The sequence below is a fragment of the Aythya marila genome (assembly GCF_965140915.1).
Source record: "Aythya marila genome assembly, chromosome: 7".
Classification (NCBI taxonomy): domain Eukaryota; kingdom Metazoa; phylum Chordata; class Aves; order Anseriformes; family Anatidae; genus Aythya; species Aythya marila.
In genome coordinates this window covers 12,790,527-12,816,755 of record NC_139048.1, presented here as the reverse complement: position 1 = coordinate 12,816,755, position 26,229 = coordinate 12,790,527, and the positions used below count along the sequence as shown (strand labels likewise).

General features: G+C 46.1%; 1 protein-coding gene across 5 annotated transcripts in view; it reads right to left on the bottom strand.

Moving 5' to 3' along the window:
* SH3PXD2A (SH3 and PX domains 2A) overlaps window positions 1–26,229 on the bottom strand; it is a 228,208-nt gene that overhangs the window by 33,667 nt on the left and 168,312 nt on the right. For all 5 annotated transcript variants that reach the window (XM_082764488.1, XM_082764484.1, XM_082764485.1 and 2 more), the window contains one exon: window positions 802–915. In XM_082764488.1, the coding sequence (XP_082620614.1) occupies window positions 802–915 (114 nt within the window). The remainder of the gene's footprint in view (window positions 1–801; window positions 916–26,229) is intronic.

The following is a 26,229-nucleotide window of genomic DNA, read 5'->3' as shown; positions in this document are numbered from 1 at the left end:
AAAGTGTCCTTTGTACACAGTTGCTACATGAGAAGTCCATTAAGATGTGGTTAGTCTTTCATAATGGAACAGGGGAACATGTGAGGCTGCACTATTCCATTTCTGGAACCCAAATTAAGCATCTTTAGCCAAAAACACAGCACAGCTGGATACATATACATGACAAATGGCACTTCAGTTGTAACAGAGTAAGACCACACCAAATGAAGTTACCTTTCCACACAATCACAGACCACAGCAACCAGCACTTAAACTAGTTTTAAGGATTAATTTAACAAAAATGTACTGAGAAGCCACCATTGAAGTTAAATCTCACTCCTTTTAATCACCTGTGGCTCCAAAAAGCATATTCTTCCAAATAAAAGCTCTCACATATAATTTCTGCAGACAAGCCATGCAAGTTCTTTCCTTTGACAGACATCATAGTCCAAGACCTCTGTCAGAACATGCTGCTTGGACTTGCACCGGAGTGTTTTTTTTTTTTGTTTGTTTGTTTGTTTTTTTTTTTTAAGTTTAAGGGTATTAAGATGGGTATCATTTCAGTGTTTTTAGTTTTGTTTTGTTTTTTAAACACAATGACAGTCCAAGACAGTCACAAAAGAATTACAGGCATGGTACTTCATCCTAATTTCTTCAACAGTTTAAATTTATTTACTGATTCAAAAAAGCAGAAGAGATTAACGTGGTGGATTAGCAGCCATGAGTGGTAGTAAGATTTCAAAGTCGCCCTTTTCCTACTGGTGGAGAAGTATACAGCAAGTGAATATTGGTTTGCCTTTGACAACAAAAAGCTTTCCATACCTTCCCCAATTTTGGATGTGTTGATGTCAGAGTCATCTCTGGTTCCATTTTGGGATTCCAGGTATGTAGCAGGGACCCAGCCCTGCTCCTCTGCAGTGCTCACAAACCACCAGCCTACAAAAAGAAGCAAGAGAAGTTGCTCAGTCAACAAGTAAGAGGAACAAGGATTGTGCTTGCTTCTCAGTAGCATCCCACTGAGTCAGAAGCTTTGGTGCAGGTTTGAGTTACTCTGCAGCCTCCTAAAAAGAGGCCGTTTCTGTCAGATATTCTCAACGTGCCTGATAAGAACACAGGCAGACCACACGTAAAAAAATATTGTAAAAGAGCAAACAGTTTATTTTTAAATCTGAAATCTATCCATAACAACTCTGATTTGAGTTCTCCAACTGAGTTCCTGAAAGCCTGTCTTGCAGCATGTACATCTACAAAACTGAAATACTTTGTTAGCACAAATCCATGTTTGAGGTCTCAGAAGTCAAACAACGGAAGCAGGAAAGACTTCAGTAGAAGAGCACAAATTTCAGAATAGGACACAAAATAAACACTCCTAGCACACTTATCATCACCATTGCCAGCATTCAACAATTGCGACCAGTATTCAGTGACCTAGAAAGTACTGCACACAACAGAAATAAGAGAAAAAGGCAACCAAAATGGGACTTCAGGCTATAAGGACCAGTTTGTTTACCTTCCCACCTGAACCTCCATGTTCATATTATTGTCTAAAAAAAAAAAAAACAAAAAAAAAAAACAACAAAGTGATCACCAACTCTATTGAGACAACCTTTAGGTCGTATCTATGGATGGATGAATAAAATTTTAGGTGAAACATCTTTCAGTTAAACACATCCCAGTCACAACTATCCTCACACCCCTTTTCTCGCTTGGCCTCATTGATTTATTGAACCTTCCCCTGAGTTTGATGGAGTTGCTCACCCACGAGCCTGCAGAGCTCTAGGTTTGGAGCACATCTAGATTCTGCTGCAGTCAGGTAAGGTCAGGGTTAAGACACAGGACCATAAAAAGCGAAGCAGTTAAAACATTCCCATTGTTTTATATCATCTCCCAGTCTCTTCCCCCAAAATGCAAGTTGATTCGTCAGGAGAGCGCGAGCTATTGTTCAACGCTCGTTTTAGAGCCTGCCCAAAGGGAGTTGAGCAAACAGTTATTTCTGTACAAGCGCTTCAGCGCGGTTTACAGACTTTAATGGCTATCATAAAACCAAGAAATTTCACAGGAACCTGAACCTGCCTGCGATGAGCTAAGGCAGAGACAAGCCAGCTTGGTTTGCAAATAGATGGGGGCGCAAAGACTTATTTCTTTTGTGACAAAGCACAGACTCGTGTGATGGCCACGCAGCCCTCCTGCAGCGAGGAGATGAAGCCCTGGGTCCAGTAAGGGGAAGGGAGACTCTGCTGGGCTCCATGGCCATGCAATTTGCAACTTTAAAGGGAAAAAAAAAGGAACCATCTGAAATAATGCCTAAGTTCTCACGTTAAAAATCACCCATGTTTGTTCCAAAACTTGTCACAAAAGATTCTGCCAGAGGACAGGAGTTATAAACCCTCATTTTCCTTGCAGGAGCCTGCAGCGGGGAGACAACGTGCCCCAAGGAACAAACCCCCTCGCTCCTCAGCGGCACAGCTGCTAGGTAGCTCTATTTATTTACTCTCCAAGCTCAGACATGGCTTTCCATTTTCTGGCCCAGCAGAGGGTTGGAAACTTTGCTTCACAAGGCTCATGGTTGGAAAGTTTAAATTTAGTTATTCCTCCCCAGCAGGAGGTGGATTCTCCTGCCACGAAACCCACAGCAGCGAGCACTGGAATCTGCCAGAGCGACTCAAAAATGCATCTTCACGGTCGCTCCTCATTTTACCAGTAACATATCAACATGGGTAGCGAACACAGCTTAACGTACACTTATAATTAAGCACAAAATGTCAGAAGCTGGCTTTCAGCTGATACCAATTAGGCTGGAATTGTTTATGTAAACTCTTCCTCAGAAAGAAATTAAATACAATTGCACAAAAGGTCTTGCCTACACTTAAAATGTGCGCTTGGGCCAAGCTCAAACCATGGTAAAACAGTTGTTGGAAGGCTGGAGCTCACAGCCTTGACGCCAGCCCAGCACTAGACCGTTTCGCAATACAGCTCCTCTGGCTGGGCTGACGGAGATGCTCTGTTGCCTCAGAGCCGAGCTGAAGGCCCTGCGTTTGGGCCCATAGCGTAGCTGAGCCCTCATCTATCCAAAAAGGGCTCCCTGTTAAAAAAGCAAGTCTTTGCCCCCAAACCTGGGCATGCATACGCCTGCCTCCCCATCACTCCCAAGTCCTTTGCAGGGTGCAGACAGAGCACGCAGCACTAACTAAGGTCTTAAGCAGCTTTGATTCTTCAAGGCGTCTCTGAGGGGAAAGCTGTTTGCCACTGAAATCATGAAAGTTATTTCTAAATATTTCCTTTATATACTATGTGCAAGGGTAAAGCACAGACCAGAAACCCATGCAGCTAATGAGAAATCAGCAGCGTGCACCCAGGTTCAGAGATAACAAGCTCCACGCTGAAATTCCACCAAGCTTGAAATGGAAGAAAAGCTTTAATGCAGGAATACAAATTCCCATTCATAGGAAAAACAGAACAAAAGCAAAACAAAGCCAACATCTTACTTAAATAGCCTGAACAATTGAAGAGAGAGAGAAACTTCCAGCAGCACTCCCAACAGTGGGAAGTCCAAATGGATGCTCGCAAGCAAGACACACAAGGTCTTGGAGCGGCCCAGCAAGCAATGCAGAGAAAACTTACTCCTTTTGAGGCATAAAATCCGAATTATGATGGCACATCTAAGCCATAACCCTGCAGAAAGGAAATTACAGCATAGCACAAGAACCAAGACTCCTAGCAGAAAGAGGCTGATACGAAGATAAGTGCCACAAGGCAGTGCATGACAGCAGCGAACTGCAGAAAGTTACTGTCTGGCAGCTGATAACAAAGTATTTGCTCTGGATTACCACCTAGGTGGAAATATTAGGGCAGCTGTCACTTGGCCTCACCAATGGCACCTTTTAATTTATTCATTTAGTGAGCTCATGCAGATGAAGTAGCCAGATCGGCCTTTGTTTGCAGAAAGTCAGGGCTATAACGGAGCAAACTACTGGGTGTCCCTCCCCAAAACTGTCGCAGCCTCACAGGAACATTGTTAGAAAACTCGCTTTTGAAACAGAACAAAACATCACATTTATTTTGAGTTCTCCCTCTATGCTGGATTTTAGCTTGACTTCACAATTCCTTGTTAAAACCATTCTGCAGCAACATCTGCATGGAATTATGTAAAGTTATCTCTGTGCACTGCCAAGCCAGGCTGAGGTTCGCTCTTGCACTCACACCATCTGTAAAAATTAGGCACTGACTTGCAGCTCAAGTTAACCCTTACGGATGCCCCTAGCTCTCAGACACCAAAATGCAACTCTGAAGCTGATGTGGCACGGATGTCTAGACTGAGAGTGTTACCCAGCCCTCATCCCTGAGGAGGATTCAAAGGGAGTTTCAGTCTCAGAAGACATAGGGGGAATTGTGGCTGCTGCACCCAGGCCAAGCTCAGCTCAAGCTTTGCTGCATTACTCCAAATCCTGCCTTAATACTAACCCAGGAATATGAATTTGTAGGCATGCAACACTCCCCCCAGATGCATTGATTCTTTGGCTGGCACGTCAGCATCTTCAGCTGCAACAGACAAGATGTTTCTACGCTCGCAGGGTCCATCTAGTCTCTGAGAATGAGAGATTTTGGCATGGACCTACACCGGTTAGTGAGAGATGAAAGGCTCCACATGCCACACAAATGCACTCTCATGGTTAGCTGATGATTGTGGAACAGACTGATCGTGCCTGAGAACGAATAAGTGACCAAAAATTGATTCTATAAATCTAATTGGATTGCCAGTCCTCCTTCCAAAAGGTTTTTAAAGAGGCCCCAACCCACCCCATGGGAAACTACTAAACAACAATCAAAGGGCTGCATTTTGTACAAGTTTGGTTTGTGTTGACCCTTACTCATGGCAATATTGAAGCTTCAATATCTCCACACAGACAGGAAAATTGGCAACGTGAACAGAAGTAGCATATAAGGTGCTACAAATCCCTTGTTTTTGTTGTTAACAGCACGAACATGCTGAGCATTGATCTCCAGCTCTCCCCTCAGCCATTAAGTTCTCTGTAGATTTTTATTGCCAACTTTCAGCTTAACCAAAGTAAACAAGGACAGCAACGCTGTAAAAAGGGAATGGGAATCTCTCCTGCATGAGTGGACTACACTTTCTTCTAAACAAATACTTAAACAACACTCCACCTCTCAAGAGCCTTGGAAAAACCCCACTCGAGCAGTAGTCTGGTACATTTGCTGTGTACTCCTTGCACTTCAGAGAGCTGCTCCCTTTTAAAGTCCTTCTGACTTCGATCGAGAAATTTCAAGAGATAGTGCCTACGACTTGAGACGTCCTAAAAATATTAGATGCCATCAGCTCTCTTCAAAACATGGCCCACAGACATTTTTGTGCCGACAGTTGACCATTTTCTTTCAGAGATGCTATCTGCTTCTTTAAAGAACAGCTCAAATGTGAGAGCATTGCTGTGCAGATGAAGGCACTTGCTTTTTCCTCCCCTCCAGAGCTCTTACTTCCCACACAGTGCATGTACATGTATATTTGATGCGCACAGGGAAGTCGGTCATAATAGCCTCAGACAGATCTCTTAACAAATATGCAGAAGCAGAAAGACAAAGGTAGCAGAAGCAGCACATAGCGAGAGATTTCCTGCAGTAGGAATGCTCTCACACCCACTGCCTAAACATTTACAGCAGTGTCCATACTGTTAGACACTACCAGTGTACGTGCTGCCTCTGCTCTGTATAAGGCTGCTTCAGCCTCGTACTTGGCAAAGGTGCTGGATTGATAGCATTGAGCTTGTGTGAAGGCCAGTGTCTGATTTCTGAGCATGTCATCCTCACAATTCACATAAAAAGGCATCTTTGCCTTAAATATGGAGATAAGATGCGAGAGCTCTTCCTAGCATGGACCTGACTGCAGTTTGGGGTAGAGGTCTGTGCATGAGTCAACGCTCAGCAGACTGGGGCCGTCATCTCTGGATGAATTATTCAAGTTGGTGAAATATTAAAGGCAGCTTTTATCCTTAAACACATTTCCCAGCCTGCGTGTGCTGTGGGCTGTGCAGCAGCCACCACTCAGCCGTGAAGTAATGTTTGTCTCGCTTTAAAGATGGAAGCGGGGCTCCAACAGAGATGTGCTAGAGGAAGAAAGCGTTTGTGCCAGACATCCCACTTGAGCACAATGAAGACTCACAGCACAGATTCACGGCCTTTTTATGTGCCATACCCAAACCAGGCCGGGCCACATGTTAGGATTTCAGCTCAACCACATGTCGTGATCCTTCCTTCAAGTCCTGGAGCTACCTGCTAGCTGCACGGTGCCCACACGTTCCTAGGGGCAACCACACTTCCCAGTGGGAGCCTCATTCTGCAAAGTGCTGCAACCCTAAAAGTCTGCGAAAGCAGTCAAATGTACAAAGGTTGCAACCTTGCTTGCAACAACCACCTGTACTCCAGGTACAACTTTAGGAGGAAACAAAAAGACAAAAAACCTCACCAGCCCATCTCCAACAAATTTTCAAATTTGCTGATGAAATACCCTAAGAGCCCCACAGCACGGCAGTGGGTCAGCAGAGTTGTTAGATTCCTTACATGAGAGAAAGGAGAAAGGAGCCTGTCATTCCTTTCCTGGTAGCCCAGCATGGGAGGAAACGTGCCAGCTGCTGGGGGAATTGCTGCTTCTGTATGGGTCATGAAACAAGTTTTCTGTCATATCACTGAAAGATAAATGATGAACTACAAACATGGAAACTCCAGTATTACTATTTTTATGACTATTATTTTTAAAGCTTCCTTCTTCTCTTCTCAAAGAAAATAACCCAATTAGGATTTGAAATGTACCAAGCAAACGTTTTGCTCCTGGTACTGAATGTGCCACAGCAGCTGACAGTTCATGGATTAGGAACCACACACCTGCCCACAGTGATCGCACAGCAATGGGTACAGAAGTCAGGTCACAGACTACGTTCTCCCCCACAAGCAATTAAGCAGAGTAATATTTGTATGATTGCACAAAGTCTGCACATTCAAGACTAAAGAAAGAGGCTGCACACCCCCGTGCCTTGCTTCAGCATTCAGCTAACATTTACAGGAGACCCTCCAGGAACATAAGAGGAACCCCAGCTTAAGAGCATCACTCCAGAACACCGTCAGCCCAGAGCACATGTGGAGTGCCACTGGGGACACCTCTCTGCCCACACCCTCTGTGGGAGAGCCTGAAAGCTGAGGTTTGTTTTCAGAGTGAAGGCTGCAGCAGTTTTTGCTTAGTTTGGTGATGGGAACAATATTTGAGAGAGCTTCCTGAGGTGAGGGAGGAGATGGGGAGCTGAAGGTGGGGACTCCTGGAAGGATGGACTGCTGATATCACTTTTTGGACATTAGCAGAACAGCACTTGGCCTTGTGGAGCTGAAAGTTGGAACAAAAGGCCATGAGCTGAGACCAGGGTTTGACGTTCCTCAGCAAGATTTGATAGCAACAGTTGATGCTTAGGGCTCAGCAGCAGCACGAGGAATAGAAGCACTGCTCTAGGTGTTTGCAGGCAAGCTCAAGGAGGGGGGAAAAAAAAGTGAATCCTAAAGTTTGGGTGCTGTTACAATGAAAGTTTTTTTCCCTGCAATGCCTGGCTAGTAAGGCAACTTGTTGCTTCAGGTCTGTGTGGTTATGGATTTGCCATCCAATCCTTCCACTGTCATTTTCCTCCACCTCTACTACTAACCACGTGGGGTAGGTGGATGGAGGCTTCCCAGCCGTGCCTTGAGCATCTCTCCCCTTTGCTGCTGTTCTCCAGCTCCTTTGGCTACAGAGCTGGCTGGCATAGGGGGTGCACCACGTGTGGACAGCATATCCATCCCAGTTACTATTGCCACACAAGTTTTTCCTGGACCAAGAGCAGCTGAGCTGACTAGGTGTGTACATAAGTGCTCAATACGGAGTCCCAGAGCATGTCTCAGATTTTGGCTTTAACATCTAGCTTGCCTGGACTGCTTTCACGTCACATCATATGCACAAATACACGTATAGATGTGGAAACTCACACCCTGACCTCTGCATTCAAATACTTACCACCCTCCTCTTCTGTTGGGATTGAAACTGCTTTTCCCCATACTTCTGGAAAAACAGAAGTGTTTAGAACATGGGAAAAGTTCATGGGAAAAGCAAAAACTGGATAATATACAATTCAGCTCTAATACTTTGTGGGTTACATCACTAGTAGAGACGATGGATATTCAGAGTATTAGACAAGTAGGAAATACCGCGTTATTGTATTCCTTCAAGTCTTCTAAGCTGGTAGATGACACGTCTGTCAGAGGGGCACATTTGGAAAAACACTTACTCATCTCTGATGATATTTGTGAATTTACGTGCGCACAGATGTGTAAAGCGCACAGTTTATCTTTGTGTTCTGATAATGTTATAAACTCCCCATGTCCTGGATCTGCAGCTATTTGTTATGGCCCAATAGTTACCCAGGGGCTTCCCCTCCCTGTTTTTTTTTAAAAAAAGACCTCAAGCTTGTGTATTGACACAGCTGGAATGAAGGAATCTGCCAAACACGTTCTCAGGAATTGGCACATGCATCCACAAGGCCATCGTACAATCCAGTACGAATTACACCAGTTGTGTCCTTAGAGCAAGGAAATAAATGCACTGCCTATTGCATTAGCAGCGATGGAAAAGCCTTAGGCATTACCTGTAAATCCCAGACAAGGTCCCATCAAGCTCCATGTCACCAGCTTCCCCTAAATCAAGCACCCTGGCCTCCCCAAGACAAAAGGAGAAAAAAAAAGCACCAATTCCTAAGCCTGCCCGCGGCCAACTGCAAAGAAACACAACCAGGATGCCCACGGTGCTGGCCAGCATCCCAGCCCACCGAGACCAGGAGATGCACAGAGCAGTGGAGCAGGCAGCAGGTTGTACAGGCAGTCACATCCTCAGACACACTAACGCCTTCTGAAAATAAATTTAACATAATTTTTATTTTCCTGCTTTACTTAGTGTCACAAACACCTAATGGTGAAACTGCAATGCGAGCTGCATCCCACATAATCCAACAAGTTTGTGGCTCACAGACTTTGGTCATTACAGGAACAAAAGGAACGAAGAGAGGAGTGTTTTACTCAGAGGAAATATCTCATCAATCACGACAAGGAACAAAGCTATCTTTTGGTGGGCATGCTGTATTGTGCAAGCAGCCTGGCTGCAGCTGTTGGCCTGTGAATGCTGAGTGCTGTACAGTCACTGAATAAAAAGAGATCCACCATAAGAAAATGGCTTTCAAAAGGCTACCAGCTTGTACCGGTGTCTTCTTTTATCTTGGAAAGTGACAGAGATGTGCCCCTCGACAATGAAATTGTGATTTTAGTACCCACAAGGCCAGGTGAGATTGCCAGAGAGCACACAGACTTCACTGCCAGTATTAAAAGCTGCACATTAAGTCTGTACAGGCATCAAGTGGTACTGGGTAGTGCCCTCCTCTCTTCTTCTCTCGACACCATTTTTTTTGTTTTTACTTCCTCAGGTCCCCAAAACTGACCAGTGAGGATACCAACTGCTGCCTATGTCCTTCAGTACAGCTTCTCTGATCATTCAAGTTCATGGGGCACTTTCCTTGCTTCTCATTGATGAAACTGGAGACTTGCATCTTTTACTTCCAACAGGATCTCTGTCCTTCATCTACTTTAGCATTTTTACTCTTAGGAAGATCTAGGTTATGTAGGAAAGCTAAGCAATAAGTCTCCCCTCACCCTCCTTCAAGCCTGGTCTCCCACCTCCTCTTCAGCAGCCCACACTTCAGGTTGATGTCTACTTTACCGATGAACCCAATGAACCCAAAGTGATATCATAGCCTCGATGTTTATAGAAATCAGTGACTTACAAAAGACCCTGACCACAAGTGGGTTTGCTGGGGTATGAACAGACAAAAACTGCAGCACACGGCGTAAAACAAGAACCCAGAGGCCAAGCCCAGCCCGGGGCAGCAGACAAGCAACCCACTGGCTTCAGGGAGGCTACACCAGTGCCGCCACCTCCTGCAGCACATTTTCCAAAGCCACAAGCAATTGCTTCCAGGAAAGGTATGCAAACAGACGGCCTTCCACCCCAGGGGGCAGGAGCATCTCAGCCCCAGGAGCCAGCGGAGACTCCCTGGGTCATTCCGAGCTGTGCGGTTGTGTGTTCGCTGGGGTCAGCCAACAGGGTGCAACAGGCAAACTCACAAGTAAGTTCCTTTACATTCACAGGACCTAATCTTAGAGCAAACACGTCTCGTGTCCAAGCCTTCCTCTAGGAAAACATGAATAAGCTTTCAAACGGGCCTCAGAGCAATCTTGTCCAAAGATTACAAATTACTTCCTAGCGGTTTAAAAAGTTACAGGCCCCCAACCCCAGCTGATAGGAAACAGCCTCCATAGGCAGCAGAGAATAGCCAGTATTTACATCCTACACAGACTGACAAAAGTCACTTTTGTTTTAATTTCTTTTTCCGAAGTCCGTAGAGAGTGTGGTGTCAGTTGCTTACTGGGAAATCCTCAAAACCACACAGATTGAGGAAAAAAGAGATTCAGTGGATTAGGAGTGACCCTAACAGTACAACGCAGCACTCCAGGTGCTGGAGTCAAAGTCACACAGGAATCCCATATCTCAGTCAAAATTACAGCAGCTGCCCCTGAGAGGGACTCGAGTAACCTCAGGACACAGAGCAGTACTGGACAAGAGCTCGAGGCAAGGCACAAAGGCTGTACTATAACCAGGGGACAGAGCAGGCGAACAATGACGTGAGCTCAGCCTGAAGCGCAGCTGAGTCACCAGATGAAAGCCACGGCCTTTCACAAACAGCTTCTGTGGGATGCTTTCGAGCCACAAAGCTCCTCCTGCTAGAGGAACGAGGCACTCAGCCTCCCGGTGCCCAGCTCAGCGTGTGGAGCAGCAGCACCGCTCCAGCAACCAGCTCAAAAATGGCCATTTCCGTGTCCTGGCCATTCCCTGAGGCTCTGCTTTCCAAATACAGCCTCTGTCCAGCGCTGTTCATTAGCTAGCTCTGGCAAGATCGCAGCCCAGATGGTACCTTATCGCGAATACTGATGTAAGCCCAGCTGAATGCTCGGCTCTCCCTCCAACGCTGCTTCGTGGCTCCTCTCCTGAGCTCCATTCAAGCCGTGCTTCTGCAGTGACCCCAGGAGCTGCTCCTCAAAGAGCTGCCTCAAAGAGCAGCAGGAAATGACAGCTTCGGAAATGAGCACCCGAGTGATGAATAGCAGGCTGCAAGAGCAGCCGGGGAGCCAGCAGCCTGCCAGTTCATGAACTGCACTGTGTTGAGCAAGGACATACATGGGCAGGCAGCATCACCCACACTCCCCAGAAGAGATTACGAACCCAGCTCAGTGTTTTCGGAAGGTTTTTTTTTTTTTTTTTTTTCCAGGCTTCTCTAAAATTTAGAAACTTACGGAGACATTGCTATGTTTAGATCAGCACGAAGCTGAACCAGCCCCATTTTGAGGAAATATAGTCGCCTGAGGAAAACTAGAAGAAAAAAAAGTAAGAGGAAAAAAAAAAAAAAAAAAAAAAAAGGAAAAGTCCTTTCCTCTTAGTTTTATTTCTCACAGGGACCCAGACTATGGGAGCAGCCTGTGCAGGTAGAAACAAGAGGACTTTCACCTTTAGGAAGGGGAAACCTGAGCTCATCCAGGTAGGATTCAAGAAGCAGACAGAAATTACTGGGGTATCTGGTTCCATGAGCTCCAACAAAAAGGTGCATCAGCAGCGTAAGAAGAGAAGGCAAATATAGAGAAGCTGCTGAGGCAAAACCCCCTGGCAAGATGCTTACCTTTCCCCTTAAACAGAAACCCACTCCTCCCATGTTGCAGGAGATGCTGTGCATGCAGGCAGGTAACTAAGCACTTGTTTCTATCAGTTCTGGCTTAGCCCCGGATAGGAAGGCTGCTCGAGCACCTTCTCAGGGTTTTTGCTTCGTGTGATTTCCCCAAATCGGTGCCACCAGGAGTGCTGACTTCACAGCCAGGTTAGCCTTTGATGCTCGGACCCGAGAGGCAGCCTAGACCCAGAGCACAGAACTGCTCTGCCTTCAGAGACCAGAAACACCTCGCTAAGGCTTGCACTGTGGGAATGACAACAACTTTCCTATTAACACCTCCTTCATAGCAAAAGGCCGGGTTACCGCCTGCCCAGTTGCCAGCCTGCCTCCAGGAAGGCACGGTTAAGTGTGCACTAAGTGAAAGGCCCAATATTTAAACAGTTTCATCCTCTGAGTCTCCTTCCTCTCTATTCAGTCTTAATCAAACAGAGCCAGAGCTGGTACTAAGCACAGATTTGCTGGCAATAATCACTGAGGCTGAACTTCTGATACTAAATAAGGGTCAACCGGGCAAAATTAATGAAGTGAGATACAGAAAACCCGTCAATCTCTGCGTTTCACAGAGCTGAAACAAAACAAATCTAACATTGTGAAGCTTATTCCTTTCCATTAGGAATAAATCAACCATGAAACAAGGGCAGGAGGAATGCTGTTCTTGGGTGAAAAGCTAAGATTTGCAGACCCTCCATGACAAACACACAGGCACTGCACAATACAGCACCCTTTAAAATAAATAAGCAGCACAGCGAGGGATTACCTAAACCTGTAAGACAGATGATAGAGGCGTAGTGTTTATCCTTTCAACATGCAGGCACTTAAGCTTACCCCATGGGTGCCTGCAACATCAAACCCTTCCCTTCCCTCAACGCAATGCTACCAAAAGACGGATTGGACTGCCTGCACACCCTACTGCAAGTGCATCCCGCTTTCTTTGCTCAGATAGTTGTTATTCCACAATCACTTTGATGCCAACATCATAGAAAACCTTGAACTCTGGCAGGCTGCAGCCCTCTACTTTTCAGGATCTCTTCTTGTAGCTTGACTGCCTTTTTTTTTTTTTTTCCTTCCTTCTCTGAAAATGCATTGATTTCCACTTTTTATCTTGGGAAAGGTCAGTGATGGAGCACAGAGGCTACACGTTCACCTCAAGCTGGGTATCACACAGCTGGTTCAACACATAGGCAAAGCAGCAACCCTCAGGTGCTCTGAGTAACAGCTCGGCTGGAGGGCAAGGACACAACAAGCGCATGCCAATACAGATGCAGCAAAGCAAGCCCAGGTTTGGCCGGTTTTAGGTTGTTCGACTCCACCAAAGCTCAAAGCAGAGCGACACCCGATGGCCCCTGGAAAGCCCTCTGGAAGCACGTACCCACGAGGACAAAGAGGATTGTCCTGCTGCTGGGGAGCTGCCCTAGCTTTGGGGAGCACTCTGCAGGAGAGCTGAGAATCAAACCAATTCTTATAGTGTAAGGGGGGGGGGAGATTTTCCCTCCCAAATTTCCAAGTCTTGGTTACTTCCCTTCCCTTCCCCCAGCATCCAGATCTGAACAGTGTTTCCTTTGTTTAAGGCTTCTGTAGACAGCCATTCTCTGGAGACAGGGCCTAAATGGCTACAGCACAACAGGACCCTGATCTCAGCCGGGCCTTAGGCACTGCCATAAAAAAAAAAAAAAAAAAAAAAAGCACAGATCACAGAAGCACAGCTCTCAGTGTAAAAAGTCTGCACAGCAAATAAGTCTTGGGGTAGGTCTGTTAGCTGCCACACTGATTACCACGTTGGAACACCATAGTTTAACAAAAGTTTAACAAACCCTTATAAGCCCAGTGAATTTATTCTGAAACATCCCATTTAGTAACTACACGCACATTTGGAAGGGTAAGCTGGAGGTCACTGCAGCACAAGCATGAGGTATACACAATATGAACCTTCAAGCAAGACCAATTGGACTATTAGCACTTTTTTGGATGACTAATGAAGTTTATCAGCTTGCTTTCCTCTCAAGGGCTGTGGGAAAGGATTATGGAGTGCGAAGAGCCCAACCTGAGCAGACAGAAGAGTTCATCCTTCTGCAGCTGCTAAATCCCCACTGCGGAGGGAGGTTGGCCATTGCACTTCAGAGACCTCCCCTTGTTCGCACAGGCTCTCCAGTGCTCAGCAAAACGCTGCAGAGCAGCCTGCAGAAGGCCAAAGACAGCACGTGTTCCCTGGGAAGGATGGACATTACTTCCAGCTCTCCTACCTTATGCATAGACCCTCCACAGCAGGAGTCAGCACAGCCACCACCAAGGCACACCAGTCCCCGATGATTTTCTTGGCCAAGCTTCTGGACTAGTAAAAGACACCTTCTGGAGGCTCAGAGCTGCCTCCTGAAGTTCCTCAGGCCCACGATAAGAGGCATCACAACTGTTCTGTGCTTACGATCCGTTTTTCATGAAGATCACATTTGCTTTGACTGACGGATCTGTCACCAGCTGCTATGGAAGTCCACGGGGTTGCCTAGTACCAGCACACACAGTATGGGCTGGGAGCACAAAGCAAGCTTTTTATGTGCTTATTTCGGGAAAGGTCACACGCTGTATTTGCAGTAGATCATGTCAGTCATTAGTTAATATTAATTAGTGGTATTGAGCTGTTAATTTTATTTCTAAAAACAATCTTTGCAATCTGCTCTGTTAGTGAACAAGTTCATCGACATCCCAAACAAGAACCAGAATTTGGTTTAATAAGATTTGGAAGCCAACTTTACATTGAGCTAAAATTAAGGGCTTAACTCTCAATCCTACAAAAGCCTGTATTTGTTGGTTATCTGCCAGCACATACTATCTCAGCACTAAGCTATGCCTCTCTCTACTTGCTAGTCCACACTTGAAGCTGAAGGAAACTGAAGATCCAAAAGGGATCTTCATTTTGTCTGTCCTCCTGCATCCCACAGGCCATTAATGCCATGTCACCTGGCTCACCAGTGCTGTGCCTACTAACTTTAACCAGATTACTCACTCTGAGGAACATGGCTTTTTTTTTTTTTTTGTTAAATAGCTGAAGGTACAGTACTGGGGATATTCCAGAAACACAGGCACCAGCAACCACCACCTGAGGAAGTATCACACAAGACATTAACCTGCTTCCCAAAATGCCTGCTGAAGATTTAGCTGACAGAAAGGTGGAAAGATTCCGCCTAACTTGCAACATTTGCCCATCTAGATTTTAGTTTTCTTTCTCCATTTTTTTTTTTCTCTGCCGCTTTGGCTTGAGCAGTTACCTCAGCAACAGCTTTCAAGAGTCCCAGGAAAAACAAGGATGATCCAAGAAAAAGTCACAGACATTTCTCTAAGCCTATCACATCAGCAACTGTCATCAAAGGGACTAAATCAAGGTCTTCAGTACCACAGCTGTTGACATTTCAGAGCATGGTTTTGACCTCATGACGTGTTTTCTAGGGTGAGCAAAATGCAAAGCAGCACTTTCATGTTGAACCTCCTACAGCCTGAGAATATCCAACCCTATTAGAGGATAGGAACTACTCCTACCTGTATGCAACAAATGAGGTGTGACAGAAGAAGGGGATCTCAGGAAAATATTTCTACCCTCCTATTGCAAGGGGCAATTAGTCAGTTTTGCCCACATTTGCCTCTTTTAAATCCTGAGCTCTAAGGAGAAGATAATAGTTAAAAAATAAAATTCAGAGCTCAGTATGACATTTTACATTTTCTGATGTGACTTAAAAATGTCAGCATGGCTACAACTTACTTCCAGAAGCTCTCTCCCCTCAGTCTTTTCCACCAGGAGATGCAGACATCCTCCTCTTTTCTTCCTGATACCTCTTTTCCATAGAAAATAGGATAAAGATGACTATTAATCAGTAGACTTCACACTTTCCTATCAGTTTCGCTTCTCTGCCTTCAGGGCAGCCCCCTACAACACAGGAGTGAGAGGAGGTTGATCTCCTGAAGCAGAGCAGAGGCAGTCTCCCCACTTCTGGCCTTGTCGTCTCTCCAGAGGTAGCTCTGGTGCTTGCCAGAGCCCACTCCCCACCACCACAAAGGAATGGAGTTGCTCACATTTCTTGCCATTCCCACCTCTATTTTTAGAGCTCTAACAGGGTTCGTGCTGCAGTTTGTTTATTTATAAAAGTAGGATGCAAAATGCCCCCAGACCTCATGTTCTAGTCAAGTGCAGGCTTAAGCACTTTGCTCAGCTGAGGAGCGGAGCCAAGGCCTGAGTAACATTTTAAAGAAATAAAAACCCATCTGTGGGGAGCCCCTTCGTACCCCACCACGGGCCATGCCTGTACGGCAGTGCCGTTAGGCCTCTAACCCATCACAGCTTTGTGCTGTCACTTCCAGCCTGGCTTGCATTTTCCTTCCAGCTACGTCTCAGGCCTTTGGATGAGCCCACGCTTATTTATTCACAGCTCAGTTTTCAAATTCTGCGACAGAGCCAAGAAAATGGAGCAGTTTCTCCAGATGAGGTCCTGGAAATTAGCTACGAGGATTTCAGTTCAGTGAAGGAAGAACCTGCATTTGCTCGCTCTCCGAACTAAACGAGGGCTTGCAACTAACACAGGTATTGCCTAACAACAGCAAAAACATTTATAGCCCCAAAATTTATTGTTAAAGAAAGCTAAAGTTTAGCTTATCTGCCTACCTCAAACCTTAGGCTAAGGTCAGGGACTGGTTTCAGGTTGGAGCTCAGGGGATTTCTCATCTGCTGCTTAAAACCACTATTGCAACTGGATGTGATGACCACCATTTCACCTGAGCAAAGTTAGCAGGCAGCAACAGAAGTCAAGAATAAAGGATACGAACAGCGCTGCCCTCAAGAGCTGCTAGCATACCTCTGGATACGTGTCTCATAGCTACACAGCTAAACTGCACTGAGTCTTTAGACTATTTTTGGTCCTTAGCTTGTAAAAAAAAAAAAAAAAAAAAAAAGCATCACTATTTCACTACTTCAGTGATTGCTATTTTGTTTTAAGGTTTTTGTTTATAAAAGACATATGCATAACAGAGAGCTAGGCGTGATTCCCTATCACGGTTTCTGTGCCTGCAGCTATACTATTTAAAAAGAGATTGATAGAGAGCCTTACTTCGTAAGCAAGATGCCTGTCTGTGACCAGAGCCAGAAATCTCAGGAGCACAAAACTTGGTTCACATACAGCAAGAGACTTCTTACTACAGAGATGAAGCACTGATTAAAAAACCCTCCAAGATGACAGAACAGCAGCTGAGGCACCCCCTGCCCACTCAAATGAGTCGCAAGTTTAAAGAGAGAACAAAATGAACTTGGGTTTGATTCCTCGGTGCTCAGAATCCCTCAGTGAGGCCGATTCCCTGCTGCCAACACACACTCCAGCTCTGAGCACGGGGATGATGGTGGCCAAGCCAAACACACGCGTGGCTGGAGAGACTCACAGCAGATTAGGCGGCTCTTCTCTGTGCTGCTACATGAAACACATCTGGGGCACCCTGGCTGTATTAAGGGCACGTTTCTTGGCTGAGCTGAAGGCTGTTGTGCACCAGGGATGCTCATCTCTGCAGCACTGATACGGCACTTCCAGCAGCTCCCCGAGCTGGCAGATGGAGATTCTTGGGAATAACAGTCATGAAGAGCCCTAGAAGGGTTTATATTCTCACTCGGATTATCTAAATTCCAACATGAAAAACATGCCAAAAACATCCTTATTTTGAATCACAGTGAAGTGTCCAGTAAAAGGCTGGATTTACAGAAAGCCAGCTGCAAGCAGAGGCAGCCCTTGGTCATTGGCATCACCAGCATCTTAAGGAGCCTACTCAGAGCTGCAGCTCTACTTGCAAAGCCAAATGCTTAATGGTGTTGTACCTCCAAAATCAAGCCATTGCCACTCCAAACACATTAGCTCTCTACACAGCTTGTATCCTCAAGAAACACAGAGCTACAAATTGTCCCTTTTCGCATTTTTTCCTCTCTCCTTCTCAAAGGAATAAGAATATTAGAAACCACCCCTTACTGTGATGGTGTCACCTAATAAAGAAATAAGAAAAAAAGAACATGGAGTTCCCTTATAATCCTTTTCATTAAACATCAGCTACTTCATAATCTGGCCATCAAGAAAGTACAAAAAACCTACACTGAACCAGCTTGAGAGCCAAAAACACAAATCAAGCATACCAGGCTCTCTTTTGGGTTTGACACCATGTTTGTTTGTTTTTTCCATGGATTTAGCAGTCAAACTTTCAATGATACATGGATGTCCAGCTAACATCAACAAGTACTAGTAGCATCACTGCTCGTATAAATCAGAGGTATTATGGGGCACCAGAAGATTTAGGAGGACAGCAGACATCTCCATCCGCAGCAACCTCTTGTCCATGCAGCACAGCCTGGGCCAGTGAGGACTCCAGCATCTTCTAGTCCCCCTTGTGCTAGTTTTGCCACACTCCGCAAGGGTTTCACACTTTGCAATGGTTTCAAGTTTCCAAATCAGAAGCTTTGCTGGATTTCCAATTTCTAGATATCCCTATGCCAGCAAAAAAAAAAATATTCTGAAGAATTTTAATTCTTTTCCAGACTGCATACCAGGCTTAATTCCTTATTCTCTGTTACTATTGTCTATGAGTTCACTTGACAATTTTCAGCCCTTCAGATTTACAGCCATTCCTAGCAAAGTATTTCATCCACAAATAAACGCAACCATCCTTTTTCTGAAGGCAAGGGGAAAATATATAGAAAGCACCCAGATGTTTGGCAAGTACATCAAAGCGAGGCTAGTCAGTACAAAAACCCTCACCACGAAGACGTTCTCATTGCTTCAACAATACAATCACATTTTAAATATGAACAGAGCAGGCTTCCAAGTGGGTGCATAACATCTATAATAATAAATTAATTGGAACTGCACAAAAACCTGGACGACAGAAAGCCATACGCTAAATCAAACATCTTCACGGGTCGCTTCGCTATGTGAGGCCAGTCGCACGGAGTCTGAGCAAATCTTTGCTTTTCACATCAATGTGAAATTAGATGAGGTTGGGCAGCGATATCAACTCCTGGCCAGTGGGTATCAACTTAACTGTCTTTGGCACAGTCGTACTTCTGTTCTCTCTGTAAATGGAGAGCACGGTATTTGGCTCTTCAAACCATGCAATTCGCTGCTGACCCGTGTACGTTCATTTAGACGCTCTCGGATCTTTGGAGAGCTGCGAGCACTTTCCCCTCCGACAATATTTCATGACTTCAACACATAATACCTTTTCCAAAGGAGGACAGATGTGCAGGAGCAGTTTCAGTCTTCCAAAAAGTTTTCCATTAGGATCTTGATTTTCTCTGGCTGTGTAGCCCAATAGCATAACCATGGCTCCTCGAGGCTGGAGAGGGGAGGCTGCTGCTGCTCGAGCAAGGCTTGCCAAGAGCAGGCCATCCAGCTGAAGCACTGCCCATCTGCTGCCCACGTTCAGACACGCTGCTGCAAGGAGGCCACCAGCACACAGATACTCACCCTTTTTTGGAGCACTTTGAAAAGTACTTTGTGGGAGAAAAGCTTGATCCCAGCTTGTCTTACAAGAGAAATTGCAGCCAGAATCCACCATGCCAAACATTCAGGCTTTTGAGGCATAGAGAGGTATCGTACAGGCAGTAGGGTAAATGGCTCTTTTTGTTTTCAGAACATTGCATATCTGAGTTACAGGAAACAAGCCATCAATAACTTTAAAAAAAAAAGTTTTGTGGGCTTTGAAGGGGAGAAGGATGAAGAGCAAAGTCATGGACTCCAAGAATTTCACTCTCAGCTTGCCAAAGCCATTGGTAAAAGTGCCCGGATTTTCTACAATGGCTTGGATATGTGCCTCAGGAAGAGAAGCCACTTCGTAGTAAGCTCCTGACCACGAGCAGAATCACACTTCGGGTCACTCAGCTTCGGGGAGAAGAGGCTATTTCCCTTCCCTACAGGGAGACCACATCTGCAAGTGAACTGCTCCTACACAAAGAGCCATCAGGCTACTCAGTCAGCCTCGAGGAGTAAGCGTGCAAGGAAGTCAGTTGCCATATTCCACAGGGAGGCATCAAATTCGTGATGGTGTATTCAGGGTGGATTACCATGGGTTAAGGGAGGCATATTTGATGGCAAAACACATGGCCCTATTTGTAAAACTCCATGGGAAAGTCAGGTTTTCCTAGGAATTTGGAGGCTGGAAGCAGAAAGGCAGTCACAAGGCAGCTTTCTGATATTTGTGTATACCTTAAAAATGTTACTCGTTGCTGCACATTCCTATCAGGACTCGCTGGTTTTTGCTTACTCTCCATTTTTTTGGCCAGGAAATGCTTCTGCTGCTGTCACATGATTAAGAAGTCGCTCGCTAACTTCGGCAGAAATCTGACACTCAAGTGTCTTTGGCCTATACAAAGAGCATTTGGGATTCTGTGGCATCTGACAGCTTTCCCCTCCTCCAAGACTGACATTAACCAAAAGCCTCCTATCCAAAACAAAAACGCCAGACAGAACACAACTTACATTCCTCCTATTTTGGGAAAGTCTGGATTGGAAACCTAATTTCTCATCTTGAACCCATGTGTAGCTGTTTAAGTGTAGCTCAGGAGCCATACGACAGTAACAGCTTATTCCTATGAATGCTATAGAAAGCTAGTAAAAGAGCGAGAATTTCAGCAAAACGTACCCAAAAAATGCAACGCAAACAAACTGGAGCAAACTCTGATCATATTCCTACCACCGAGGATCTCTTGCTGCAGAGAAGGGATGTGTTGGGAAGAGGTAACTTCGTGTCAAGTTCCAAAATATGCCAGTTGTATAAAGGGAGGCTGAGCACTCAGCTCACGTTTCACCCCAGGCCTGCTCCCGATTTCCACGAGAAACTCCACTTGGATTTTCCAGAGCCTTTGCCACCTATTCAGAAACCGTTTTTGAGCAGAAATGGCAAATTCTCACTGCTGCCTGTTCTGCAGCCCCTACGTGATCACACCATGAAGTCCTCTGCCTCTTATTGCCTTCTACCACCCTTCAGATGGTGAATTCTGAACAGTTTGGGGCAAAATTCCGCCTACAAGATACAAGATGCAACTGGCTTTGAAGCAGAAGAGGACAGACAAACATCCAAATACAAATTGAAAGCACTCGCTCACAAGACTCCACTAATGTCTCAACATTTCTTGACTAGTCAACACATAGCATTTTTATTTTTAAAAAAGTACTTCTGGCGTAGTTTTTTTTGGGCCCCTTAAATCAATGCCATCAAATTCCACTATGGATTTAGACTTCACAATGTGACTTCAGTTCTCCAAGCACAAAGTAAGAGTCTTGTGAGAAGGTTTCGTTTCTGCCAGCATCCACTTCCAAGCTCTCCAGCCCCGGATAACAGAGAAACAAAACAGAGCGACTGCGTAACGGCAGTCAGCCTCCTACGCACTCAGGAGCTTCCTGGCTACTGCTGCATCACAAATTTCATCAGCTGTCAGTGAATGGAGCTAGGTCCAGTCATGTGCCCACTGGTTTTGAATCACGAAGCTTGTGGCCCTGCGTGCCATCCCAATGCAATGTCCTGTCATGAAAATGTTAGGAAGGCCAAAGCTCATCTGGAGCTCAATCTGGCTACTGCCGTTAAAGATAACAAAAAACGTTTCTATAAATACATCAACACAAAAAGGAGGACTAAGGAGAATCTCCATCCTTTACTGGATGCGGGGGGAAACTTAGTTACAAGAGATGAGGAAAAGGCGGAGGTGCTCAATGCCTTCTTTGCCTCAGTCTTTAGCGGCAATACCGGTTGTTCTCTGGATACTCAGTACCCTGAGCTGGTGGAAGGGGATGAGGAGCAGGAAGTGGCCCTCATTATCCATGAAGAACTGGTTGGTGACCTGCTACGGCACTTAGATGTGCACAAGTCGATGGGGCCGGATGGGATCCACCCAAGGGTACTGAGGGAACTCGCAGAGGAGCTGGCCAAGCCACTGTCCATCATTTATCAACAGTCCTGGCTATCGGGGGAGGTCCCAATCGACTGGCGGCTAGCAAACGTGACGCCCATCTACAAGAAGGGCCGGAGGGCAGACCCGGGAAACTACAGGCCTGTCAGTTTGACCTCAGTGCCAGGGAAGCTCATGGAGCAGATCCTCCTGAGAGTCATCATGCAGCACTTGCAGGGCAAGCAGGCGATCAGGCCCAGTCAGCATGGCTTTATGAAAGGCAGGTCATGCCTGACGAACCTGATCTCCTTCTATGACAGAGTGACGCGCTGGGTGGATGAGGGAAAGGCTGTGGATGTGGTCTACCTTGACTTCAGCAAGGCTTTTGACACCGTCTCCCACAGCATTCTCCTCAAGAAACTGGCTGCTCTTGGCTTGGACTGGCGCACGCTTCGTTGGGTTAGAAACTGGCTGGATAGCCGGGCCCAAAGAGTCGTGGTGAATGGAGCCAAGTCCAGTTGGAGGCCAGTCACTAGTGGCGTCCCCCAGGGCTCGGTGCTGGGGCCGGTCCTCTTTAATATCTTCATCGATGATCTGGACGAGGGCATCGAGTGCACCCTCAGTAAGTTTGCAGATGACACCAAGTTAGGTGCGTGTGTCGATCTGCTTGAGGGTAGGAAAGCTCTGCAGGAGGATCTGGATAGGCTGGACCGATGGGCTGAGGTCAACTGCATGAAGTTCAACAAGGCCAAGTGCCGGGTCCTGCACCTGGGGCGCAATAACCCCAAGCAGAGCTACAGGCTGGGAGAGGAATGGTTGGAAAGCTGCCAGGCAGAGAAGGACCTGGGAGTGATGGTGGACAGTCGGCTGAATATGAGCCAGCAGTGTGCTCAGGTGGCCAAGAAGGCCAACGGCATCCTGGCTTGTATCAGGAACAGCGTGACCAGCAGGGCTAGGGAGGTGATCGTCCCCCTGTACTCAGCTCTGGTGAGGCCGCACCTCGAGTACTGTGTTCAGTTTTGGGCCCCTCGCTACAAGAAGGACATCGAGGTGCTTGAGCGGGTCCAGAGAAGGGCGACGAAGCTGATGAGGGGCCTGGAGAACAAGTCCTACGAGGAGCGGCTGAGGGAGCTGGGCTTGTTCAGCCTGGAGAAGAGGAGGCTCAGGGGCGACCTTATCGCTCTTTTTAGGTACCTCAAGGGAGGCTGTAGCGAGGTGGGGGTTGGCCTGTTCTCCCACGTGCCTGGTGACAGGACGAGGGGGAATGGGTTTAAGTTGAGCCAGGGGAGTTTTAGGCTAGATGTTAGGAAGAACTTCTTCACTGAAAGGGTTGTGAGGCACTGGAACAGGCTGCCCAGGGAAGTGGTGGAGTCACCATCCCTGGAAGTCTTCAAAAGCCGTTTAGATGTAGAGCTTAGGGATATGGTTTAGTGGAGGGCTGTTAGCGTTAGGTTGAAGGTTGGACTCGATGACCTTGAGGTCTCTTCCAACCTAGAAATTCTGTGATTCTGTGATTCTGTGAATCAGTGATAAGAGGCACAGCCCTGCTGTTTTGAGGAAGATTGTGATGCTGTACACATCCAGAAAAACACAGAAGTATGATGTGACCATAGAAGTGATCAAGGCCAGGCTGGATGAGACTTTGAGCAGCTTGCTCCAGTGGAAGGTGTCCCTGCTCATGGCAAAGGGGTTGGAACAAGATGGTCTTTAAGGTCCCTTCCAACCCAAACCATTTTGTGATTCTATATCTAGAGATGGAGAGGAGCACACAAAGCTCTGTTGGGCACCCTGTTACAAGAACGGGGATGATCAGGAACCATTTGCCGACTTGAGCAAGGCTCTTGCTCACATCCATGCACTAACAAATCTCTACAAGTCACAGGCAGCTCCTGTGCATTGGCTTCCCTGAATGTAAAGCATCAAAAAAAGCAGAGAAAGAAATGAGAAACATAACCAGTTACATGACTGATCTTCCGCCTCCTCAATAAAAACAAACACTGCAGAGCAAAGGAAACAAGTTAATTAGCACAGAATGGGGTGCGTAAAAGTGACACATTTGAGAAGACATGCAGAACGAAGCCAGTTTTGAAGGTTTTGTCTTTCACAAGGCACCTCCTGTAACTAATGTATGTGGAATGTTTTCAGAGACATCAGCCACATACTGCTCCCATCAGCTTCATGGGATCAGCAGCACAGCCCATGGGATGAATCACTCCCGTGTGTTATTTTATCCCACTTTAAAAGATCTCAGAGGGGGAAAGCAGGGGATTGTTCACACAGATATTCTCCCCCTACTCCCCAAAGACAAGTGAAGGACTCGCTATGAAAGGGGATACTGCTGAGACTACCGATACCCTGCAGAGGAGCACGCACCACGGAAGTAAAAGCAGCCAAGTTGCTCCACACCAGGAGCTGTACCACCTCGGGGGCTCTTCAGCCATTCTCCCCAGGCTATTTGTTGTATCACCAATCGAAGGGGTCTGTTGGGGTCTGTCTGAAGTATGAGCATTGCCCATAGGTAAGAATTTGGTGCAACTTTGCTATTTCCAGAAAACGGCCCTTATAAGTCCACGTTCTTCCAGAAAAAGTTACTGTTCAGCTTCAGAAGTCAAAGATGAGCAGTTCTGACCTAAGTCATTGCTCCAGTTGAATGGGAGAGACTGCAGTTGTGAAGTCTGCTTTCTGAAGCGATGACTGCTTTTACCAATCTAGGTCAGTGCTCAACTACAGCAATCGAGGCTCTTTCTTGCCAACTCGCTTGCAAGAAAAACACCAGTACCAGTGGATGGGCTGACTCCAGGGCTCTACCTTATAAGTGCAGCTCTGGTCCATCCACGAGGACGTGATGAATGCACAGCCCAGAGGCAGCTACAGAAAAGTGCCTCAGCATCACGCTGTTAAGGTTGATTAAGGCAAAGCTTCAGTCCTGCAGAAATGCAGCATTTTGGTTTCCTGGACTGGGGAATGTGCTGCGTTATGTTTCCTGAGATCAAAATGTACTCCTGACAGGCAAAAATTAGCAGAAGCTTTAGCTATCCAAAAAAAAAAAAAAAAAAAAAGAAAAAAAAAGATCAAAAAGCATTTATCATAGGAAACTCTGCAAAACGTGCAGGGGATCAGTGGAAAGGAACAAGAAAAGCCACAGAATAAGTGACACCAAGAAGTCACTAATCCCCCTGAACACTCAGGTTATGCTCACCTCACCTCAGGCCTCCCCTCCTGTGCTGGTTAAGTTTTTACCAAATTTACCTGGGGCCAGCCAGATGGTCTACTCAGGAGTCTGATTAAACAAGAGGCAAAGAAGAAATGCACAGCACTGCACAGGGCGGCTCCATCTCATCTATAATGGCAGTTTCCCTGAAACCAAAACCAATTTCCCTCAAATGCCACTGAACAATTCCTGTTAACCCAAGCCAAATTTAAACCAGTGTCAGCAAGGATCTCACAAACCACCCCCAGAACCACCCGGTCGCCCAGTTCCCACACAATATTCTGCTGGGAGTATCCTCACTGATGGGGGTTTCTCTTTAGGATCATTTGCAAGGGCCACCCCTTGGAGCAGGGTAGGAAGGGCAATGCCCTTTCATGTGGTTGGTTCTCAAACCTGGGTGCTTTTGAGAGATGCTTAACTTCCCATTCCTCAGTTGAGTGAAGGGTTCACATACCAACCCTGAGAGGCTCATTTCCTATTTTAAAATTAACAGGCTGAAAGCCCAGGAAGTGCACAGTCTGCTCCAAAAATACACCAAAGATGTCTGGAATGACCAAGTGTATAATTTAACTTGTAGCTGGTTCAGGAACCAGCTCTGCTTGCTGTAACTCAGGAGGAACAAGAGGCACTTTCTATTGGGTTTAGTTGTCCCATTTGCCTGGTGACAGAAATAGCATCCCATTTCTGGTCATTCTGCTTTTATTCAAGGACATTCTGGTCACAGAAGATTTACTTGAAACAGGAGAATCACTTGCAAGATCATCCTGAAAATACACCCATCCTGTAATTTTGGTTCTTCATACTCTGCAGAGCTTCCTTTTGGTAAGGGCAAGGAATTTCAGGCACTGCTAAGAACAAGACCTCAAAGAAGCTGCCTCTCACATTTCTGATCCAGTTTTCAGGCAGACGAGCAAGCTTCACCTTCCCTCCTGTGAGTCAGTTCACAGTCTTGCCCCCAACACACTCAAAGTACAGACTTCAAAGTGGTAGCCAATTTCTTCAGTGCCCTGGAAACAAGTTTAATCCTAGGGTTTCAACTGCTCAGTGACAGATCTCCAAAAGCTTCACATTACCCATCCCAAATTTCCAGGTATACTCAGCTCAGACAAATGCATCAAGTCTCTCCAAGAAATTCAGGCAATTTTGTTTCGTATGCAGCATCCTTAAGAGTTATTGTCCTTTAAGGACAGATTTCACCTGCACACATGTTCACCGTTCTGAAGTCACTGCAGTGCCTGAAATCAAGTCACAAAGGCGTTATCTTACACTCATCAGGCAGTGCAGACATACGCCTGCCA